Consider the following 23,562-nt stretch of genomic DNA (forward strand, 5'->3'; position numbering starts at 1 on the left):
CAACTACCTTGGGCTGTTTTTAAAAGTCAACATCATGAAAAACTATAAGGCACCGGGGATAGTAGAGATGAAAAGGAACCAAAAAGTATAATGGTCAAATAAATTATATGATCCTGGATTTACAACAGATAAAACATCTGGAACTGTTAGGGGTTGATTGAATTCACAGCATTATAATAGATATTTAATTGACCCTTAGACACCTGGGGTTGAACTTACATTCACTTCTCCCCCGCTCAGTAGCTGTGTGATGCGCAGGAAGCGTTGTCGCCAGGAGAGGATTAGTAACACCTGGTGTTTTCAGTGGACACTGGCAACACGAGTTCACTGCAACAAGCAGAACGGACTGCCTTGGGTTTCTGAGACTGCATTTCTGTGAGCAGACAGCCGCCTCTTTCTTTCAAGGAATGTCTGGAGGCTTCAGCTGCTGAGCTTATGCTGAGCAGTCCAGCCACCTCGCAGTCGGAGCTCCTTCATTGCGGTGGGAATAGGATGAAGAAAGCTCTATATAACTGGACTTTTAATAGTTGGAACCCAGTGTACCAGAGGTTAAGTAAATCGTGTAAGGATTTTCACTTGCGTGGGAGGTTGGCGTGGCCCCCCTTTCTCACAACCTTGTTTAAGGGTCAACTCTGTTTTAAAATAGTTAAGCTTCTCAGGTGAGATAATGATGTTATGATTATATAGAAAATTATTCTTTGGAGATGTGTAGATAATGTTTATTAAATTAAGACTCAGCCAAACAAACATGCATGTGTGTAGGTCGGTTAAGAAAGTAAATGTGGCAAAATATTAATTGATGAAGAGCCATTTTTTAACTCTTGTAGTTGGGATTTTAAAAGACCGTCAGCACGTGAAGGGCTAAAGTGAGAAACTGAAGTGAGGGAAATGGCTGAAAAGCACTTGCTGCATCCCACGGAGAGTGAATGAAGATTGGGAGGACAGCCGGACAGGGAAGGGAAGGGAAGGGAAGGGAAGGGAAGGGAAGGGTGCAAAGCCGGCGGAGGAGGTAAATTGGAAAGGGTTTGACATCCTACCCAGGTGACGTGAAGAATTCGCTCATTTGTGGAGTGTCAGGGACATCAGCGCACTTGGACGCTCATGACGCGTAAACACGCCTCTCCTCTCCTTTTCCAGTCTTTCCTTGCGGAGGCCATGCTGCTCATGGCTACCATCCTGCACTTGGGCAGGTCCTCCCTTCCCAAGAAGCCCATCACAGATGACGACGTAGACCGCATTTCCCTGTGCCTCAAGGTCTTGTCAGAGTGCTCACCGTTAATGAACGACATTTTTAATAAAGAATGCAGACAGTCCCTTTCTCACATGTTATCTGCGAAACTTGAAGAAGAGAAATTATCTCAGAAGGTAAGGTGTTTATATGTGAAGATCATAAAAGAACTTTGGGTTTTTATTTTGTCACTTTTTCAGTCCTCATACTTTAGGGGGGCTTTCCTTCTTAGCGACCCACAGAATCTGCCTTCTCTTTCCCTACTGTTTTCTCACACAGAAAGAATCTGAAAAGAGGAATGTGACAGTGCAGCCTGATGACCCCATTTCCTTCATGCAACTGACTGCTAAGAATGAACTGAACTGCAAGGAGGATCAGTTCCAGCTGAGCTTATTGGCAGCAATGGGTAGCACTCAGAGGAAGGAGGCAGCAGATCCGCTGGCATCTAAACTTAACAAGGTAACGCAAGCTCAAGTACATTGGTAGGGTATTTAAACTGTCCAAGAAAACTAAGAAAGCTGATCTGCTGTTGACTTTTAAAAGATAAGTAACTTTATTAGCCATCCTTTTTTGTCAAATAAGTGATAGGCTCATTAAATCTCAATTGAAACTCAGAAGTCAATAAAAGACTTTACTTTAGTACTTCAGATCTATTTGATGATTTTATCATTTGCTCCAGTTGTAGTTGGAGTCATGTTAGGTGCTGTCAAGTAGAAGCAGATTGCCAGTTCATTCTCCTATAGAACCACGGAGTGGATTCAAACTAGCAACCTTGGGTTAAGAGCCACACACTTTTCCATTGCACCACTAAGGCTCCTCGTTGTATCATAAACGAAACCGTAGGTTCTCAAACATTTGTCCTACCTCTCCTTTTTCAGGAAAAAAAAAAAGAAAAGAAAGCCCAAAAACGTGCAATTTAAAGCTTTTGTACTATAGCTCATAATTCAGAATAATAAAGTGTAGGGTCTGCTTTTGCAGCCCCCCTGGGTCAATCCACAGCCCACTTAGGGAAGCACTGGATTAGATAAATAAATAAAGCTAAGGGATCCATAGAGACTGACTAGATTTCTAAGGGAAAACTAAACAGACGAGCCTTAGACTTTTTCCTCCATACTCAGATTCATCTTTTGATTCTGATGGAAACAAAGCAGCTCTATTTTTATGTTTCCAATATGTTGAATTATATACACAATCCTATTGGAAAGTCAATTTTCCTCTTTAAAAATATGTTTAAAAGTTGATGAAATGGCAAATATTTTGTTACTTAACATTTTTACCACACACAAAAGAACAGCCTTTTTAAAAATATAGTGAACTACAAAAATAAAAACTCCCTGAAAACAACAGATATTGGTGAAGAGGTAGAAAAATTGGAACCATGGTTAGTTGATGTGGTGACTGAAATGGTACAGCTGCTGTGAAAAAGTTTAGACTTACAGGAGGGTCCCTTCCACTCCTCAGTATAGCCAAAAGAATTGAAGACAAGAACATAAACAGGTATGTGTACTTCAGTGTTCACTGCAGCTTTAGCCCACCAAGGGGTCATTGAATAAACAGACTGTACCTCATTCAGTGTATATAACACTGCAGTAAAAAGTCCTGATACAGGATGAACCTTGAAAACATTATGGTGAGTTAGTTAATCAGTCACAAAAGAACAAATAATTATGTAATCCCATTCAACAAAATACCTAGCATAGACATATGTATAGAGTCTAAAGTTTATTCTGTGATTACCAGAGAATGGGTCAATGCAAGTGACCAATGTTTTGTAGTGTATGCAAGAGTAAGTCAAAAGGTATTACTATGAAATCACAGAAACCTTTGTTGAACACAAATGACAAAATGTGCAGTTGTCTCTCTCCCATGGCCTTCATCTGACCTATACCCGTGTGAAGGCAGTGCGTCCACCGCTCACCCTTCCTTGCGGAAGTCTGTGTGCTTCTGTTACACCATGACATCATTGAGGGATGCAAGTCATGTGCCTTGGAAGTTTTCTTTTGAGTTTTGGGAGCTAAAAGAAGTCTGATGAGACGAAATCAAAATGATAGGCTGTCAAGGGCGAAGATTTGCCACTGGAACTCCTGCAGGACAGCTCTTGCTACCCTCAAGGAAGGAGCAGGTGCTTTGTTGTGAAGGGGAAGCAACTCTGTGATAATCTCACTATTAAAAGAGTTTTCAGTTAAAAAAAATTTTTTCTTTCTAATAAGGACTTGGCATGCTGTTGCACACAGGGCCCCTGTAAGTTGGAACTGACTCATTGGTACCTGACAATAACACCAATAAGCTCATGTGATTGCCCTGAGCTTTTGAAGAAAATCTATCAAAAAAATAAACAGTTGCTAATAACCCTCAGAGCTGACTTCCCTGTCTTGAATTGCTGAGTGAGCCCAGCAGCTCTGGGGGCCATTGTTCTGACTGGACTTGCTTTTTGAGGGTACCCCAATGAGAATAAGACACGTACATTAATGAAGCAGCTTGTATATAATTATCCACAGATAAAATAGGTTTTGTTTGGAATAAATCCATCTGTGTATGAACTGGAACCACAGAAGCAATACTTTTTAGCTGGTCCTGGTGGGTATGTTAATACTCAGTGCATTTTAAAAAAAGGTCATGGAAAAATAGAATGGAATTTTCCCATGAACTCTTGAAGCCACCTTGTATATAGAATCTGTATTTATATAATGATCTACACTGCTTTAAAACCAGTGGGTGTCTGGATTCACCTTTTTTTTTTTCATTAGAGTTTAAATTCTGTATTGTATAAAGAACTCTTAGCTTTTTAAAATTTTAGGATATTTATAATATAGCTTCACTTTCCATTTCTGTTTGTCAAAATAATTGTAAATGCTTTGAAATGGCTTTTCTACACTAAACACATGTGTTCTCACCTGTCATACTTAGTCCTATGGTTGAATGGTCTCAAGCATTTGATTGGCTTTTTATTTGTGCTTGCCAGGTCACCCAGTTGACAGGTTTCTCCGACCCCGTCTATGCTGAAGCTTATGTTCATGTCAACCAGTATGACATTGTCCTGGATGTGCTTGTTGTCAACCAGACCAGTGATACCTTGCAAAGCTGCACGTTGGAATTAGCGACTCTCGGTGAGGAAATTTACCGTAAAGGAAAAATGTTGCTATTATCATCTTTATTTCAGCATAACAAAGGAAATACACAAATTTCAATAGAATTTTAAGGATTTTTTTCTTGAGTTCTTTGAAGATTTTGTGTCGAGGCTTAATTTTACATTTAACATTTAGTCCTCTTCAATTCCCCTTTTCTGAACTTTTGACACACGAGGTAGTACTAAAAAAAAAAACTGGAATTGCGCGGGGGGCGTAGAGCTTCCGTAGGATGCGTTTTTTTTGATGGGCGAGCATTAAGCAACTGGCTCTGAGTTAGCGCACTCAGAGGCGTCGTGTGGGAAGGTTTTCTGGTCACAATGAATTTTCTTGTAAAAGCAGTTTCACTAAAACTACATTTTTTGTGATGGCCGATTTAAGAGAACAACATGCGGCTGTGAAATTGGTTCCCTGCTCAGGGAAAAATGCTGCAGAAACTTGTCATGTTGAACACAGCTCACCGGGGCAGCACTGTGAGAAAAGCTCAAGTGTATGAGTGGTTTGCTCATTTCAAAAAAGGTGACATGTCAGTTGCTGACAAACCTTGTTCTAGATGTCAACTTCCCAAACGAATGAAAATGTTGACTCGTAACGCATCTGGAGTTCATCCCACCAGGTCAGGCTGTTAGTCAAGCTTTCTGTTTATTGGTACTGAAAAGATTTGCGTGTAACAGTGTGCATCCAAAAAAAGGCTTAATTTGTGGCTGTCGGGACTGGTTTTACCACTACGACAATGCACCAGCTCATGCAGCCATCTCAATGCACCGGTTTTTGGCAAAAAATAGCATGCCTCTCTTGCTCCATGCACATGACTCACCTACCTCACTCCATGTGACTGCCTTTTGTTTCCTTGATTGAAGAGGACAGTGATTTGATGACAGAAGAGGTGAAGAAAAAATGAGAGTGTTATCAGCCATCCAGAATAATGAGCTTGAAAAATGTTTTTAAGAATGGAATCGCAGCTTTGAAAAATGTATTAAGTGTAATGGAGAGTACTTTGAAGTGATAAGGTTATTTTGTAAAAAAAATTAAGTGCATAGCTTTGGGGTGGGAATCCATTTCTGGGTGGGGTACCCCTTGTTTCTTATTTTGTTATATATTATTTATATTTAGCTTTATACCTTTAAAGTTTTATGACTTGAGAGGTTAATATATGTTTCTTAAAATTATGTCCAAATTCATTCTTTCAGGGGATCTGAAACTTGTGGAAAAACCATCTCCTTTGACTCTTGCTCCTCATGATTTTGCAAATATTAAAGCTAATGTCAAAGTAGCATCAACAGAAAACGGAATAATTTTTGGTAACATAGGTAAGAAGCTGTTTTATAGCATCTGATGTTTGAATAAGTTTTATTACAGAAATTTCTAGAATGCTTGAGAACAAGAAGGTAATCCATCAGTTTATCATTTATGGGCATCTTCTGAAAGCAGGTATTGTAATGGAAGGTGCATAAGGAACCAAATAAGGTCATTGTCCTTAAGAAACTGTCTTGCCATCCCTTTGCATAGGAGTAGCGGGGAAGAGACGAGTCACTCAAGGTGCCGTGTAGCATCCATGAAACACAACTTGCCTCGAGTTCTTAAATGCTCCCTCCCCCACATCATGATCCCAGTTCTACCTTACAAACCTGGTTAGACCAGATGATGTACAGTGGTGCAGATAGGAACTGGAAACACAGGGAATCCAGGACAGATGAACCCCTTTAGGACCGGTGGTGAGAGTGGTGATAATGGGAGGGTAGAGGGAAGGTGGGGTAGAAAGGGGGAACCGATTATGAGGATCTACATATAACCTCTTCCCTGGGGGATGGACAACAGTAAAGTGGGTGAAGGGAGATGTCGGGCAGTGTAAGATATGATAAAATAATAATTTATAAATGATCAAGAGTTCATCAGGGAAGGGGGAGCAGGGAGGGAGGGAAAAAATGAAAAATGAGCTAATTCCAAGAGTCCCAAGTGGAAAGCAAATGTTCTGAGAATGATGAAGGCAACAAATATGCTTTACACAATTGATGTATTTATGGATTGTGATAAGACTTGTATGAGCCCCCAATAAAATGTTAAAAAAAAAACTTGCGAAAGGAGGAGATAGCTTAGTAAATAGATCATCACAATATGATAAAGGCTAGTTTATATACTACGTGCTTTGGGATCATGGGAAAAAGTGTGCTAACAGCACAGAAAATTTTTATAAAGGAGAAGGATATGCTATTATCCAAGGATAACATTTGAACTGAGTGTAAAACTTTGATGAACTATTTGTTATTAGCAGGCCCACAGAGTATTCAAGATGTATTGATTAAGTTGTACACAGGCCAGGCAAGCAGTAAGCAGTTTTGAAGCTACTGCTGTGGTTAGGGATGAACCACCATGGTGAGAAAACAAGAACTTGGGCAATACATGGCGTTTTTCATTTACCTCGTATGCACGAGAAAGCTGAGCCGTCAATAGAAGAGCAAAGAAGAAGTGATGCCTTGTGGTGGTGTTGAGACTGCTCTGGTCATAAGAACACACAGGTCCGTTTGGGAAGCTATACCACTGAATTCTCCGTAGAAGTGAGGGTGTCAAGCTACATCTCCTTTCGGACGTGTTATCAGGAGGGCATCACGCTTGGTACAATGCAGGGTCAGTGAAGGAAGACTCAACACGAGTGGTCGCAGTGGCTGCCACACTAGGCTTAGCCATAGCAGTGATGGTGAGGGCGCCACTGAGCTGCACTCTGCTTCGCTTTGTTGTACGTGAGGTTGTTAACACTTGGAAGTGACTATCACCAAGGAAGAAAGAAATTTGTTGTAAGTAAAGTTGGGAGTGTGCAGACTCCCAGTCCCACTCCCTTCTCCCAGGTCAGCATGCCGAGCTCATGACAGTTCTTCCTTCACGGAGGACTTAATGCGTGAGTGGAATGTGAGTGATCAGTGCATGTTCTCCAGATAGATATGGTTGTAGCCGGACTAAAAGGAAGCAGTGCGATACAGCTGGAGGGTAATGGTCGGGGGGAAAGATTAGCAGCAGCCATGTTTTACTTACTGTGCTAAGGAATTCAGGTAGAAGGGAGCCATCGAGAGGATTGAAGTTAGTGACACAGATATTTCTGTGGGAGGTCTATAAAAACTTGATTGAAAGCTATAGAAACTTAAAGCATCACCAGTGAGAGGTAACAGAATGCTAACCAATACAGTGGTCAGAATTGAGAGGGGCTGAATACACTAGGTGTTAAGGAGCGAGAATGCCCAGGCATGGTTAATAAATAATTACAGAGGGGGGTCTGCATTGAGTTTATTGGGTTAATGTTTATATCGATCATCAAAAAATGAGAGGAACGAATTAGAGAATGAGTTAAATCTACGGCAAGTTGAATATTAAAGTTTTTATTTTCAAAGAGTATAAATGTGTATGAAGAGTACAGATTCCCAAACTGATATGGCCTACTACACCATTTTCAGAAAAAATTACTCTGCCCCCATGACATTTAAAAACTTGTACTGTAGCCCATAATCCAGGATAAAGTGTCAACTGCCCCCGAGTCATTCCAGCACCTCCCCAGGGGAGCAGTATTGTCCACTTTGGGAAGCATTGGTCTGCAGACACCCTGGACAATTTGATAAGAACCAGGGCCTTGAAGAGGAGGTCCAAACCAGAGAGAAAGGTGTAAATCTTCAGTATGCAGGTAGTAGTTGAAGCCATAGCAAGAACTCACCCAGAGGGGGCTAACGAGAAAGGGGAAAAATTAAACATAGAATCTACTTAAATATTTATAACAATCAGAAGAGGAAGGACCGAACAGGACAATCTAAAGTGTGATTAGGGAAGTAACGAATAAATCAAGAAGCTGCAAAGATTGAATAACATGAAATCTGAAAGAAAAACCCTTTCGATTTAATTAATAATGAGTGATTAACACATTTCCTGTAGCGTGTCCCAAGCAGTGGGGATCAGCTAAAGACTAAATAGGCAATAAGGATTTCAAGATCGGAATCTTGATAAAAATGAGAGAGTGCTGAGTCATAAGAGAAGGCAACAATGGAGGAAGATTTATTTTTTAAGATGAGAGAGGTTTGCCTATGTTCATAGACTATAAGGGAAGAAAGAGCAGGGTGTCAGAGGTGATGATTGATGGAGCCAGGTCCTGAGTGATAGCACGGGTCAGAGATGGTGGGAGTGAGTAACCTGGAAGAGAAGACACAAAAGGGAAGGTGGTGAGAGTGTGCTTAGAGACATTTGGTTTTAGATGTGGAGCCGGAAAGTAAAGGAGCTTACTTGTTGAACTTCCATTTCCTGTGAGTAGGTCGGATGGAGGAATGTCAGAAGAGGAGGGAAGGCAGGCTCAGTTCGATGGTGAAGGGCCTTCTTACTATCGAGCCTCTGGGTGGTGCAGTCTTTTAAGCGCTGGGCTGCTCACCAAAAAGTTGGTGGTTCAAGCCTACCCATAGGAGCCTCTGAAAGCCTGGCTGCGAAACCCTCTGGAGTGCAGTCTGGTCTGAAACAGCCCTCAGCCGGAATCCGCTTGCTGCCAGCTTGCGCTTCTTTTGTTGTTTGTGTTCTACTGTGGAAGAGAGAGAAACAAATACACTGTTGACGCGACTGCTCGTTGAGCCCCCGCCGTGCTTAACACAGTCCTGGTGGAATTTTAAAGCACAGTGTGTGAGTTTGAACATGAGAGACTTGAGTAACTTGTGTGCGTCTGTTCCCTCACCTGGAAAGTGGCAGGTGCGAGTTATAAAGCCTGTAGAGTCCAGCACACAATTAGAAAGTACACAGATGTTAATACCATATTTGCAAAAAGTAAAACTATTCCAGTTTAAATTGCTCCTGCTGATTGGAGACCCTCTTCTGTGTGTATGTGTGTTGCAGTTTACGATGTCTCTGGAGCAGCGAGTGACAGAAACTGTGTGGTCCTCAGTGACATCCACATTGACATCATGGACTATATCCAGCCTGCGACCTGCACTGACGCAGAGTTCCGGCAGATGTGGGCCGAATTTGAATGGGAAAACAAAGTTAGTTCCTGAGAGAGTCTCTTGCACTTTTCTTTCCTGCTTTTGCCTAGCTTTGTCTTCTCTGGTAAAATTAATCCCATTAAAAAGTGGCAGATATGGAAGGCAAAAAGACTTTCAATATATGTTGTTCTAAACTAGCCGTAAGTGGAAATAATGCACATAGTTTTCTAAGTTACTCTTGTAATTTGGGGAGTAAGCCCCAGCCCCCTCAAAATTGAAAAGACAAGCTCACTGTCGGCAAGTGAATGTGGACTCATACGGTCCTATAGGAGATAGTAGAACTGCTTTGTAGGCTTTCTGAATCTGTTCATCTTTGTGGAACAAAATTCTCATCATTTCCCTCTTAGAGCAGCTAGTGGGTTTGAACCACTGACCTAACAGCAACCCCCAGTGCTTAGCCCACTGAGCCACCAGAGCAAGAGTGACCTTGTTGAAATTAAACTGATCGAAACATAGACAATATCCTATTCCTTGTAAGTGGGAACAATTAACTATTGACCCTGGCATCTAAAAGAAGCTGTACAAAGGCAGTGGCCTACAGATTAACAGTTGGTCATGGTTCCTCCCCGTCTTGAGTTTTTGTTAAAAATCCTCTTCATGCAGCACGGTGCTCTTCTGTGAAGTCCTCGTCCTTATCACAAAGGACGGATGCTGTCCCACAGCGTGTTGGATTTGGTAGACTTCATTACCGTCTTTGTTGCCTGTAGTTTAAGGAGGTCGTCTTTCCTGGAAAAGAAATTCACAACTGTGTCATTGTACAAATTAGGATCCCCTTGACCCTTTCCCCTCTTGCCTACAGGTGACGGTTAACACAAACATAGTTCATTTAAACGAGTACCTCCAGCACATATTAAAGTCGACCAACATGAAATGCCTCACTCCAGAAAAGGTAGGATTTGATTGGGAGCTTCTTAAATCTAATCAAGACTGCTGTGGCAGATTCTCACCGTTTCTTGTATTTTCTCTACTTTTTGCTATTACCTCATAAAACCCAGCAAACCAAACCAAACCCACTGTCATCGAGTAAGATTCCAGCTCAGAGCAAACCTCTCTAGGGTTTCTGAGTTAGTCATCTTGGAGCACAGGCGCAGATAGCCTCATCTCCTGTGAGCCGCTGAGGAGTTTGACCCACCAACCTTACACCCTTATCTCTACTGAACACTGGCCAGCCTATTCTTAGTGTAGTATCTAGTTGAAGAGTCAGCCTAGTTTGTTCTTTTGGCTCTTTCCCTCTGGGTCAGAGGCTTACTCCAAACGAAGTTGTTACTGTGGATTAGAAAATGTGGTGTCCTCTTTTGTTACTTTGTGTTATTTTGATTGTAAGTGATCATTTCTCTTTTCAAATTCAGAATTACTGGTATAATTTGATTTTGTGCTGTGTATTTATGAAAAAGATTTAGAAAACCAGAAAAAGTAAAAATGGGTACCCAAGAGATTTTTTTGGTAATCTTTGTAATAATTTCCATTAATATTAATTTTATCAATGAAAGAGTGTCTCCTCTGAACAAGTAGGTTTTAATTCATATTAATTTATTATTCAATGAGGGGTGAATCAAAATATTGCTATGAAAGTATAGAAACTTTTATTTTAAAAATTTGATAAAAAGAAAAAAATTGAAAACGTCGAGCTATTGTTTCTCAACACATCCTCCATCTAGCCCAATGGTTCTCAGCCTTCATAGTGCCGTGACCCTTTGATACAGTCCCTTATGTGGTGGTGACCCCCAACCATAAAATCTGTTCATTGCTACTTGATCACTGTCATTTTGCAACTGTTATGAATCGGGCGACCCCTGTGAAAGAGTTGTTCGCCGTCCGCCTCTGAAAGCAATGTTTTCCTCTCTAATCCTTCCCCAAAGATTTTTGTGTTCTTATCTTACACCACGTCAAAATGGCATCTTAGGCCTCCTTAAGGGACTCAAACAATATTCTTTCTAATATTCTCTGAGTTTTGTGAACATGAAGAAGCCTGAAGGGAGACAGTCAGGGTTATAGGTCACATGGGGTAGGATTTCCCAGTAAAATTCTTGTAGGGCAGCCCTTGCTACATGGTAATGGGGAAAATTCTAACATGCAGCTTTACTGGCCTTTTTCACACCAGTGTAGTTTTCATTTTAAAGCAGAATGCTTCTTAATAAGCTCCCGTGAGCTTTGAGAAAATCCTCTGCCCTCTGAGAAAATCTATCAGGATTTGAAATTCTGTAAAACAATCTTCCTAACCCTCAGCTATCTTCTCTGCCTTGAATTTAACTGACCCAGCAGATCTTAGAAGTCAAATAGAATTGTTTTGATGAGACCTGCTTTTGAAGGCACCCTAAGGGGAGTCCAAGATAGTGTGTTAATGAGGAACTTGTTTACACCCATCCTCTGATGGCGGAGACATGTGTAGACATGTTTTCATTAGAATAAGCCCGTGTGTGTGTGAATTTGAACTCTAGAACGTTTACTTACCTCGCCCTCAGATATGCTGAACGTTGTCTTCACGGAGCACTCTGAGCTCTCGGATATTGTAGGATGAGCAACATGGAAATAGCCTCTTGCTTGCTAGAGTGTAAGGTCTGCTGCAGGCGGTAAGCAGTGAAAGGATGTGTAGTCTGTGCGTTTTCACAGACTCGTACAGTTGGGTAACCACCACAATAATAAGTACTATTTTAAGTAATAATTTGCCTATGCTGTTTTGTCTTGTCTGTGTATAGGTCCCTAATAAAGTACTAAATTTATCACAAATTTCTTCAAGGCTCTCTCTGGTTACTGTGGCTTTATGGCAGCCAACCTCTACGCTCGCTCCATATTTGGAGAAGATGCACTTGCAAATGTCAGCATTGAGAAGCCTATTCACCAGGGACCAGAGGCCCCTGTTACTGGCCACATAAGAATCCGTGCAAAGAGTCAGGTAACTTTGTGTTTTTTGAGGAGATGATCTGTGATCTGAACATAGGGATCTTTCATTTCTGCAGGATTCTCTGCCATACTAGCATTTTGGGCATATGGGGTGTGTGTGTGCAAAATATTCTCAATAAGCTTTTGTGTCATTAAAATGACTTTTGGGCTTATTTGCTTAAGCAAATTGCTTCCAGTGGGGGCATTTCTGAAATTAGTTACCCAGAGGTTTTTGGATTTTTATTTTTTGAGTTAATGTATAAATCCCCCCCAAAAACCAAAAGCCCCATTCACTGCCATCGAGTCAGGGCTGACTCATATTGACCCCTGTGGGTTCCTGAGACTAACTATTTACGTGAGTAGAAAGCCCAGTCTTTCTCCTATGCTGCTGCTGGTGGTTTCAAACTGCCAACCATGGGGATCACAATCTAATGCATAACCATTGGTAAATATTTATGAAGGGAGCACTGAAAGTACTCAGCCCAATAAGATTTAAGTGAGTTTGTTTCGTAAGCCCTTGGTTTGTTGTTAAAGTGATGTTGCTGCATAGAGGCTTAGTTAAGTTGGATTCATCTGTCAGTTTTACATAGATAGTTTCAAGAATTCTAAATATTTCCGTTCTTTTTTGCAGGGAATGGCCCTAAGTCTTGGAGATAAAATCAACCTGTCTCAGAAGAAAACTAGTATTTAAGGATAAACAAAAGGCTTTGCAGCTTTACAATTAAAATTTAGGTCTGGGCTTACTGAACCCCAAATCTTTTATACGCTCATGCTTTATGTTATATAGAATCTGAGTTCATGTGAATGCATTCCAGCCAATAATTTATAGTCTTCCCCTTCAATCAAGCTTGAGTCTAAAAGTATAGTTAACCTTTGGCTTAACAGTTGAATGCTGACCTCAAAGTATATGTTTCTCACATGTACCAAGACTTTCCATAGAACAATAAACAAATCTATTCCTAATTTTTGTTATTTTACAAATAAATGTATAATTCCATAATTTCACTTATGTAGCAATGATTTATTTACTTGGGTTATAGGATTCTAGTGTCTTTTGGGGTTGTAACTTTTGTTTCGAAATTAGTTTATAGTAATGTAGATGGAACTAAATTAATTCAGGACTCAAATGATTTAAATGAAGCAGGCCTTGATTGAATTCTTTTGACTTTTACTTATTTAATATTGTACTATCAATAGTGAAAAACATCTTACCAAATTCTCAAGAGTTTTGCTCTGGAATTTAGCTTCAGGACAGTAGTATCAAAAGAACTTGATAAAATAGATTCATCTTGAATTTATGACATTATGAACTCCGACTAACCTAGACACATTGTTCTTAATTATCCTGAGCCACCATGAAATGTAGTAGGTAGATGATCCAATTGAGGCTTCAAAGTCATTCACATTTGGCTTTGGATGTTGTTTTATTTTTGTTTGTAATTGCTTCAAATCAGTTACTAAATTATACTGGGAAGATTAAGCTCCAAAGGATTCAATAACCTGCCCTGTTTCCATGTCACCTTTATACCTCACTCCCTTCTCCCCTTTCTCTCCCTTTACAACATAGCTGGGCACCCTCACCTCCCAGTTTGGATGCCATGTACATTTCTGAACTGAGTTTTCCAGAGTCTTGTCCTGTGGCCCTTAATTTTCCTTCGTCATGACTGAGCTGCATCTGAACATTAATGACTGCACTGTGTCTTCCGGCATTCGGCATTCAGCGAGGCTATCCGTGATAGGTGTGTGGTCAAGGGAGCGCACTCTCCGCAGTCCCAGCACAGCAGGGAGGACGGAATGACTTGTTTGCGGTGTGAGGAGACTGCTAGCTCGCAGGATGTCATGAGCGTTTCTAATCAGAATACAGGACACTGACGAGTGCAAGTGTTGTGGTTTCCAAACAAAGCCCAAATGGGAAAGATACTAAGAGTGCAAGGAGGGCGGTGAGTTTATATTGAGCCAAGGTCTGGAGATTGTGATAAGAGGGTAGCTGCTGCCACTCAGTTCCCAACCTCTCTCTGTTCACCGAACATGAGTCTCCTTAGATGCCGGTGCATGCTCCTGGAGCACAAGCCGTTGGTGGTCAAGTCTGCTGGCAAAGAACTCTGTATTAGCCTACCCTGGGACGTCGTCACACAGTGTACATTAGCTTGTTGGTGTCGTGGAGGTCCTTAGGAAGCATGAGTCCGGTCTAACAGTTTAGCTCAGTCTCATCTCGCCACGGAATCCTTTTTTTCATGGAATATCTATCGCCAATACATAGGGAAAATGACAGCATTTCAGTCTGGAATTCATAGGCAGCCAACTTCCATTTTAAAATTTCAGGACATTCAGCCTCTCTCTGCATGTCCCCTGATAGGCTCAGAAAATGGCTAGCCTAATTATGGTGAGAACAGATTGACTCATATTACTTTTCTCTTAATAAAGAAGAAAATATTAAAATAGCTTTAGGTCTCTGTACTGCATTAAGCTATTTACTGTTAGCTGTGTACACAACATAAATGTGAACCAAAGTACATAACAATCCATTGTTCAGAGAAGTTAATCACACTGCACCCTCGTAATCTGGATGTAACACACACCCTTACGGGCTGCAGTTCTTCACGTCAGGGAACACCATATAATCAGGACCAGGATGTCTGGTAAGAGAATGAATATAGTATCTGATACCAATGGAGAGTTTAATATATGACTGGATGCAATGACTACATTTAAGCCTTAAGGGAGACTTAAAGGGTCCTTACATTTCGCTAAAACCCCCGTGTGATACAAATGGTTAAACCTCCCAGTTGCTAACAGCTTTAGACTCTACTCCATTTAGAGGCCACCTGGCAATCTAATTGGCTACTGTAAACCCAATCCCACACATGAATTTTCCTGTTTGCAAATTTAATGTTTTTAAGCTAACAGAACACATGCAGATGCACACACCCTTTTCCTGATCACCCTCTCGTTTTGAGTTTTGTAGATCGCATTATAATGTGTGAAGAAGTGGGCAATCCTATGGAGGACAATTCTCTGACCCACCGCCTGCCATGAGCTGGAAGCAGCTCAGCAGAACGGCGGTTCAAGTAGGTGTATTTTACTAGTGTAACACTAGAGGGAGCTCTATGCAATTATTTCCGTCTTTGTGATCAGAGCTGAAAGTTGCATTTCTAGCAAAGATGGTGGTATTTTGCTAGCTGTCAGAAACTTCTGCATGATTAATATGGAAGGAAAAAATCATTTCGGGATGTTAGAAAGTCAGGTAATATCAAATGTGGAATGTGCTGCGTCTTGAGTAAAGTCAGTTGTCCTCCCTACACTGATAAGTGTTGTACACAGCTAGTAACTTGTCACCTTCCCTTAAATGAAGATGGCGTGCATCGCTTTGTCATTTGCCTGAACAGGTCAGGCTACTAGCTCCCTGCCTAAGTACTTCCTCTGCACTCGGTTCACCATCGTTATTTTTCCGTTCTTTCAGTTCCACCTCCATAAGCCAAAGGAGATAACCAGGTACACTGCAGAAGTACAATTTAGAAATGGGAACAGGTGGAGCCTGGCCCTTGGCACTCACCTGCTGTGTGGTTGCTGTCAATGGCACGAGTTCATTCATTACTACACGACTGCTTGTGCCCTGCACAGTTCTGAGTGCTTTCCTCTGGCACATCTCATATCACCGTGACTAAGTCATCATCGTGTGCAAGTAACATTACTGTCTTAAGGTACTTTCAAGAGCTAATAATGAGTAAGAGTTGAACCTCAAGATAAAGCCAGAATACCCGACTCTCCAGCCGTTGCCGCATCTGTGTGTCCGACGCGTGTGCGTAGTGCTCACAGTGTCTCCTTCCCGGAGTGGACGCAAGGGGAGAGCGCTGTGGTGCCTTCCTTAGGAATACCTGGCGCCCGTAGATGGCCACCGAGACCGCGCATTCCATTTCTTGCACATTCCCACCCCTTCCTTGCACTATACAGCAAACAGGGAAATCTATTTGGCTTACAATACTCACCCCTCCCTCAGGATTTACTCCCTACTTCTATACTTGTATACTTTTGTTTTCAGCACCAGTAACTTCAAAAAAGGCATCATTTCTAGAGAATTATTTAATTTGGATATCATTGGCTCTGAACAGCATTTGCAGTGTCAATTTTTTAATAAGCTCTTGGCCCTTTTACTTGACAACTGCTGTTATCACAGTTAAATATAACTGTCACAACCCATATTTCTCATGTGATGAAGGGTGTCTGATGAGCATACTGGTTTTGTTTGCTCTCAGCGTGACATTCAAATGACTGGTTCTTTAAAAACTGAGCAGAGAGACATGTGTAGCTAGATTGCTGTAACAATGTGATATTTATGGTTGCTCACTATGATCAAAAATCACTTCCAAGTAATCTCACCACTTCACTTTCTCCATCTGGTGAAGACAGGCTCTGAGAAGTGACAAACGGTACAAGTGGGATATGCGCCTTTTAAAATCTGGCCTTTGATCTGTGATGAAATCCGGAGGAAACTAATCTTGAGCCATTGCAGAGCCAACAGGATATCTACATGGATGTATATGTAGTGGACGGATAGAGCCTTGAGCTCGTCGTCTCAAGTCAAATCCCCGTTCTGTAAGTAACTTTGAAAATCAGCAGGTGTATCTCTGTGGGCCTCTCCATTTCTATACACTGAAATAATTTCATTAGCTGACCTACAGGATTTTGAGCTTAAAGATAAATCTATACTGAAAGTCTTGTTTTGTTGAAGCTACCTCTTCTGCTGACTGTAGCCCAACGCGATTTGCCCAGATAAATACTATCTGACACCTCACAGTATTGCAAAATCGAACTCATCCTGCCCCTCAACCATGTTTCTTACTGTGTTCTCTGATCACTTGCGCTTGAAAACCAGGAGTCACCCTTAATTCCACCCTCACTGTAGCTTGTCAGATTCCAACCCCCATACTTTCCTGCCATTTCCCTCCAATTTGTTTCCCTCCCTTCCATTGTTTCATTCCCCAGTGTAGATTCTTGTCATCTTTTGCAGTAGCCTAACTTATACCTTTCATATATAATTATAAAATTACAGCCCACATAGAGCAGTGGCTATGTAGTTTCTTGACCTGGTAAGGTTCTTTCTCTGGCAATAGCTAAAAAAAGAAAAAAAAATGAGTTCAAAGATTTGGATGCTACTTTTTAAAAATGAATATAATCCAGACACCCCAAAATGAGGGTTGACAAACACGGTGATGGAATGTCTGGCGTGTCGTAGATGTTCAGTATCTGTTGAATGATGACATGGATGGCCCTGGGGAACTTTAGGCTGAGTGAAGTTAGTCAAATGACAGGTACCCTGTGAGACCACTACTGAAGGGTAAATACCAAGACAGACTAGCATACCAAAGGAAACAGACATGGGAGGTTTCTCAAGAGAAGGGAAGGCAAGAGTGGAAAGATGAACCACAGAGCCAGAAGGTTGACAGGTGTAGACTTGGGTGTAAAGGAGGACAAGAGTCCATGAGAAGAGAGAGCAGAAGTGGGCGGGCGAGGAATGAAAAATGGCGGTGATGGGTAATGAATGGTTTAAACTACTGAATACAGAATTGAGAGTCTGAAATGTAAACCGATGACCTAATCCACTAAAAACAAAAGCCAACTGTTTAGTGAGTGAATAAGACACGTAGCCCTTGGAGATAAGCATAAGTCACACCGTGGGCATGAACCTAAGAAATAATCATTGAGATAAAGCAACAACTCTTGTAAGACTATGTCTCCTACATTAAGAGCAACTGGGACTCATTAACTTAGAGAAGCATTGCCTGTCTCCTCACTGCCATTGGGTCGTTGCTGACTCTTGGTGACCTCTAAGGACGGTGGAATGCCCCTGTGAGTTTCCAAGAGTAGCTCGCCAGGAGTAACTCTGTCGGAGTAGAACGCTCCATCTTCTGCAAAGCCACTGGTTTCAAACTACTGAGCATGCAGCTAGCAGCACCAGGTAACCACTGTGCCCCCAGGGCTCCCTGCTGAGCAGAAGTCCCAGTATCCTATCACTTGAGTCAGTCGTACCTTTTTTTTTTAGCTTTTTTTTTGTATATAAATAATTTATTGGGGACTCTTATAGCTCTTAAAACATCAATTGTATCAATCACATTTGTACATATGTTGCCATCATTATTTGCAAAACATATTTCTACTTGAACCCTTAGTATCAGCTCCTCTTTTTCCCCCTTCCTCCTCTACCGTTCCATCCTCATGAACCCTTGGAAAATTATAAATTATTATTATTTTCATATCTTACACTCACATTTCTGTTGTTCCTCCCCCTTGGGAGGATGGTCGTACCTTTTGAAAATAAATGCTGCCAATCCCCTCAGGTCACTGGGTGTGGCTAAGAGATTTCTTTGGCTCTTGTGAACTTTTAGGTCTTTGATCATGATTTCTAAGCTTTAAAGTGGCTGAACCTCCACTTCTGGGCCCACCCAGAGAGTTGGCCTCCCCTGCGAGTAAGCCTTGCATTCTCTTACATGAGGGTGGGGACCGAATCTTACCACACAGGACTTCACCAGCCAAAACTTGGGCAAAATGCCCTGGCGCAAGGAGCCCATCCTGGAAAATTACTGACCTCTGCTAAACTATGCAAACCATTCCTTAAAGCCCAACAACCCAAAAGTGACCATAATGAATAATCAGCATTTTTTCCCAATGAAGTTATTTAAGGTTAACATTTTTTCTTTCAATAACTTCTTGCTGGAGTAAAGGTTTAAGTATTTTCTGTTAGCCCAGCAGAGTGGCTCTCAAACTATCTCCACTAAAACTTTCAGAAACAAGACCAATGTGTTCCCAAATAACGGTGGTTATTTTCTCTTGTTCAGGAAAATAAAAACAAAGTGGTCGAAAGAATGTTGTTCATCTTATGTTTCTACCCTATATTTTTCTACACTTTAATAATGTCTACCAAGTTTCAAAGGTAATAAATAAGCATCATGGGAATGTTGGCTAGCTGAGTGGTCAGGCCCGATAGCGTGCCCTTGTGTGTGTGTGTGTGTATGTGTTCCTAGTGGTTTTGTATCGCACACATAGATTTTCTGCCTGTAAATTGGTTCTTCGTCCACTTGAATGAAATGTGCTGATTCTTCATTGTGATAATGAAGGGCACTTTGACTTTTAGGTGTCTTGGGCTAGGGCTCTGCTGTGAAATATACTCTGGAAAATCCAAATGCTCCCGCGTCATTTAGACAGCTCATTACTCATGGGTTGCTGTTGTTGGCTTCCATCCAGTTGGTTCTGACCCATAGCAACCCACTGCATAACAGAAGGAGCCCCGTGTGGTCCTGTGCCACCCTGAACCCTTGATTGCAGCCACTGTGTCAATCCAGCTCTTTGAGGGCCTTCCTCTTTTTGGCTGCCCTTCCACTTGATGTACTCATAAGAACAAAACCTTGGTGATGGAGTATAATCCAAGTGCAGTAGTCCCTGGTTTATGCCGTTAATGCAGATAACTCTGGAAGAGGCCCAAAGAGTGTGCTCCGGCTTTTAACACTCAACCTGTAATAAGATTGTCCTTATTTCCCAACCGCATGAATAAGCTAGAGACTTCCTGGGACCCTTGAGGACGGATGACAGCCTGCTGTATGTGTGGTGCTATGTCACATCTTGAAGTTACAGAGTAAGATCCAGTCTGGGCACAGGGCCGGCCCCACTAAGAGACATTGGCTTTTTGTTGCTTTGTTTTTCCCTGTCTTGTTTTTATGCATATTATTATCTCTGCAGGTCTGTCTAGATAAGATAGGCTGGATAAACAATCTGGAGGAGAAAACAAAGGGACCGACAGTTCCTTGGTGGACATAGGAGAGGGGGAGGTGGGGGAAAGGAGGTGTTTTTAACAAACCCAGGGAGAAGGGAATAACAAGTGATGGAAAATCAGTGGTGAGGAGGGTGTAGGAGGCCTGGCAGGGATTGATCAAGGGCAAGTAACCAAGAGGAATTACTGAAACCCAATAGAAGGCTGAGCATGATAGTGGGACAAGAGGAAAGTAAAAGGAAATAGAGGAAGGAGCTAGGAGGCAAAGGGCATTTATAGAGGTCTAAATAAAGGCACGTACATATGGAAATGTATATTATGATGGGGAAATAGATCTATGTGCATATACTTATAGGTTTAGTATTAAATAGGTTTAGTATTAAGGTCACGGATGGACACTGGGCCTCCACTCATGTACTCCCTCAATGCAAGAACACTTTGTTCTATTAAACTGGCTTTCCATGATGCTCACCTTCCTGACATGATTGCTGAAGACAAAGCAGGTGCATAAGCAAATGTGAAGAAAGCTGATGGTGCCCAGCTATCAAAAGATATAGCATCTGGGGTCTTAAAGGTTTGAAGGTAAACAAGTGGCCATCTAGCTCAGAAGCAACAAAGCCCACATGGAAGAAGCACACCAGCCTGTGCGATCACGAGGTGTCGAAGGGATCAGGGATCAGGGATCAGGCATCAAAAAATCATATTGTGAAGGAGGGGAGTGCAGAGTGGAGACTCAAAGCCCATCTGTAGACAGGGTGCAGTGTAGCAACGATAAAACACAACTTTCCTCTAGTTCTTAAATGGTTTCCCCCATTTCCCCCACTATCATGATCCCAATTCTACTTTATAAATCCGGCTAGACCAGAGGATGTACACTGGTACAGATAGGAACTGGAAACAGAGAATCCAGGACAGATAAATCCCTCAGGACTAGTGATCAGAATGACGATGCCAGAAAGGTGGAGGGAAGGTGAGGGAGAAAGGGGGAACCAACTACAAGGATCTCCATATAATCCCCTCCCTGAGTGATGGGCAACAGAAAAGTAGGTAAAGAGAGAGGTTGGACAGTGTAAGACATAATAATAATTTATAAATTATCAAGGGCTCCTGAGGAAGGTGGAAGCGGGGAGGGAGGGGGAAAATGAAGAGCTGATACCAAGGGCTCAAGTAGAAAGCAAATGTTTTGAGAATGATGATGGCAACAAATGTACCAATGTGCTTGACACAATGTGCTAAGAGTTGTATGAGCCCCCAATAAAATGATTTTTTTAAAAAAAGATCCGATCTGGGGAAATATTTCCAGGGCAAACACATACCAGAACGCTACTTAGCAAGTCTTAGCATAGGAAAAAGTGCCAACTGCTGCGAGTGCACAGAAAGCAATGGCCACCAGAAGCAACAACTCTGGTGACTCGTGCGTTCCTACCAGGCAAGAGCTTTGGCACCAGTGCTCAAGTACCAGCAATAGGGCGGCTCACTGTGGACAGGTTTGGGGTTTTTAAGATCATCTTAGTGGGGTTCTTACAGCTCTTAGAACAATTGTATCAAGCATATTTGTACTTACGTTGCCATCATCATTATTTTTTAAACATTTTATTAGGGACTCATACAACTGTTATCACAATCCTTACATACGTCAACTGTATAAAGCACTTCCGTACATGCTTTGCCCTCATCATTTCCAAAGCATTTGCTCTCCACTTAAGCCCTTTGCATCAAGTCCTCTTTTTTCCCCTCCCTTCCCTCTCCCCCTTCCCTCATGAACCCTTGATAATTTATAAATTATTATTTTGTCATATCTTACCCTGTCCGGCGTCTCCCTTCACCCCCTTTTCTGTTGTCCGTCCCCCAGGGAGGAGGTCACATGTGGATCCTTGTCATCGGATCCCCCTTTCCAACCCACTCCCCCTCTACCCTCATTATTTTTATAAATGTTTACTTGCTTTTTGAGCCATTGGTATCAGCTCCTCATTTTCCCTCCCTCTCAGGGCTCAGTTTTCATGCAACTCCTGGACCAAGACAGACTAGGAAGACAGGCCTGGCAATCTACTTCTGACAATGAGCCAGTGAGAATGCTCTGGATCACAGCAGAATAATGTTCACTTTGCTTATGGAAGATGGACCCTGTCACAGGGGTGCACAGAGAGGTGGGTTCTATTTTACCTCAGATTTGTTGGCTGGAGATTGTGGACGAACACCAGGTTCTGAATGACAGATGCACTCCCTGCCATTCAGCCTCGCGTGACTCCTTGCACCCCTGTGGGACAGAGGTGAAGTGCCCCTTTGGAGAGCTGAGCTAAATCTTCACTGGAGCAGAACACCACACTGTTTTCCTATGGAGTGGCTGGTGATTTCAAACTGATGACTTTGTGGTTAGCAGCCCAATGGGTGACCTGCTCCTCCCCCATGCTGCTCGAGGAGAACAGGTGAAAGCATTCGAAAGTCACTTTGTAGAGAATGAAGAACGACACACGGTTAGTAACTTAAGTTAGTAAAAGGCAGATGAGTGACGCAGATTGGTAACGAGTGAAACTTCTAGCTGCAGTGTGGAGACTGGATTGGAGGTGCGGGTGACCATTTGGGAGTTTGTTGCTTCCAGTGAAAAATGATGTAGGCCTGAGCTGGAATGAGCCTTTGTGATTAGTCACACATATCAAATTCAAGAGTGACTGATAGAACTCAATGGGAAAAGTCAGGGCAGGAGTGGGGCCTGAAAGCAGGTTTTTGGAGGAGGAAATGGCTCCAGCTAAGCAGACAGGGTCACCACATCTACTCTCCTCATCTGTAAAATGCGAACGTGTAAAAAGCAGAAGAGAAATGACAATGAAATGTCATTAGTACAGGTGGATACATGCAAATGAGAGACGAAGTCATTGTTCATGCGTCACGTCGTCATCGTTGAGAGGAAGGCAAAGCTTTCTACTCCTGTAAAGAGGTACGGCCTTGGAAACCCACCAAGGCAGTTCTGCTCTGTTCTAGCGGGTTGCTACGGGTCAAACCTGGCTTGATGGCAATGCATGTTTGACCATTATAATAGGAGGCCTGATCGTGGTGTGGTCTAAGCACAGGGCTGCAGACTGCATACCAGCCACTGCACAGGAGAAAGTTGAGGCTCTCTGTTCCGAAAACATTCACAGTCCCAGAAGTTCCAAGAAGCAGTCTACGCTCTCTTGGAGGGTCAAGATGAGTTGGAATCAACTTGATAGCAGTGGGTTAGGCCTAGGATTTTATCGTCAAAATGATCTTCATCCACAGCACACGTGCCATAGGGTTGAGCAATGTGAAATTGTCTCTTCTGAGGTAAAATGGGCGATTTTGTCTGATTAAGCCTAATACTTGTGGAATGCTTCATTGTTTTTGTTTTTCTTGCCTCCTCTTAGGCCGCGCATTACCTTTTGTTCTAAAAAGATGCACAATACATTTCATCTGGAGGGTTTCCAGGGATACTGGGGAGCCAAGGGTGTTGGGGAGAAAGTAGCCAGGGATAGGGTTACATAGACCAGGCTCAGATTTCCCTCTGTAGATGATTAATTCGATTGTGATGAAACACCATCTATTTCAGCCTTAACT

General features: G+C 42.1%; 1 protein-coding gene across 2 annotated transcripts in view; it reads left to right on the forward strand.

Annotated features, from left to right (window-relative positions):
- COPB1 (coat protein complex I subunit beta 1) overlaps positions 1 to 13,235 on the forward strand; it is a 36,386-nt gene extending 23,151 nt beyond the window's left edge. For both annotated transcript variants that reach the window (XM_075546019.1, XM_075546020.1), the window contains exons 15-22: positions 1,138 to 1,365; positions 1,508 to 1,687; positions 4,191 to 4,335; positions 5,544 to 5,663; positions 9,205 to 9,350; positions 10,150 to 10,239; positions 12,088 to 12,243; positions 12,862 to 13,235. In XM_075546019.1, coding sequence (XP_075402134.1) covers positions 1,138 to 1,365; positions 1,508 to 1,687; positions 4,191 to 4,335; positions 5,544 to 5,663; positions 9,205 to 9,350; positions 10,150 to 10,239; positions 12,088 to 12,243; positions 12,862 to 12,921 — 1,125 coding nt within the window. In that variant the 3' untranslated portion in view covers positions 12,922 to 13,235. The remainder of the gene's footprint in view (positions 1 to 1,137; positions 1,366 to 1,507; positions 1,688 to 4,190; positions 4,336 to 5,543; positions 5,664 to 9,204; positions 9,351 to 10,149; positions 10,240 to 12,087; positions 12,244 to 12,861) is intronic.
- The last annotated feature ends 10,327 nt before the right edge of the window (positions 13,236 to 23,562 follow it).

Source organism: Tenrec ecaudatus, chromosome 4, assembly GCF_050624435.1.
Source record: "Tenrec ecaudatus isolate mTenEca1 chromosome 4, mTenEca1.hap1, whole genome shotgun sequence".
NCBI lineage: Eukaryota > Metazoa > Chordata > Mammalia > Afrosoricida > Tenrecidae > Tenrec > Tenrec ecaudatus.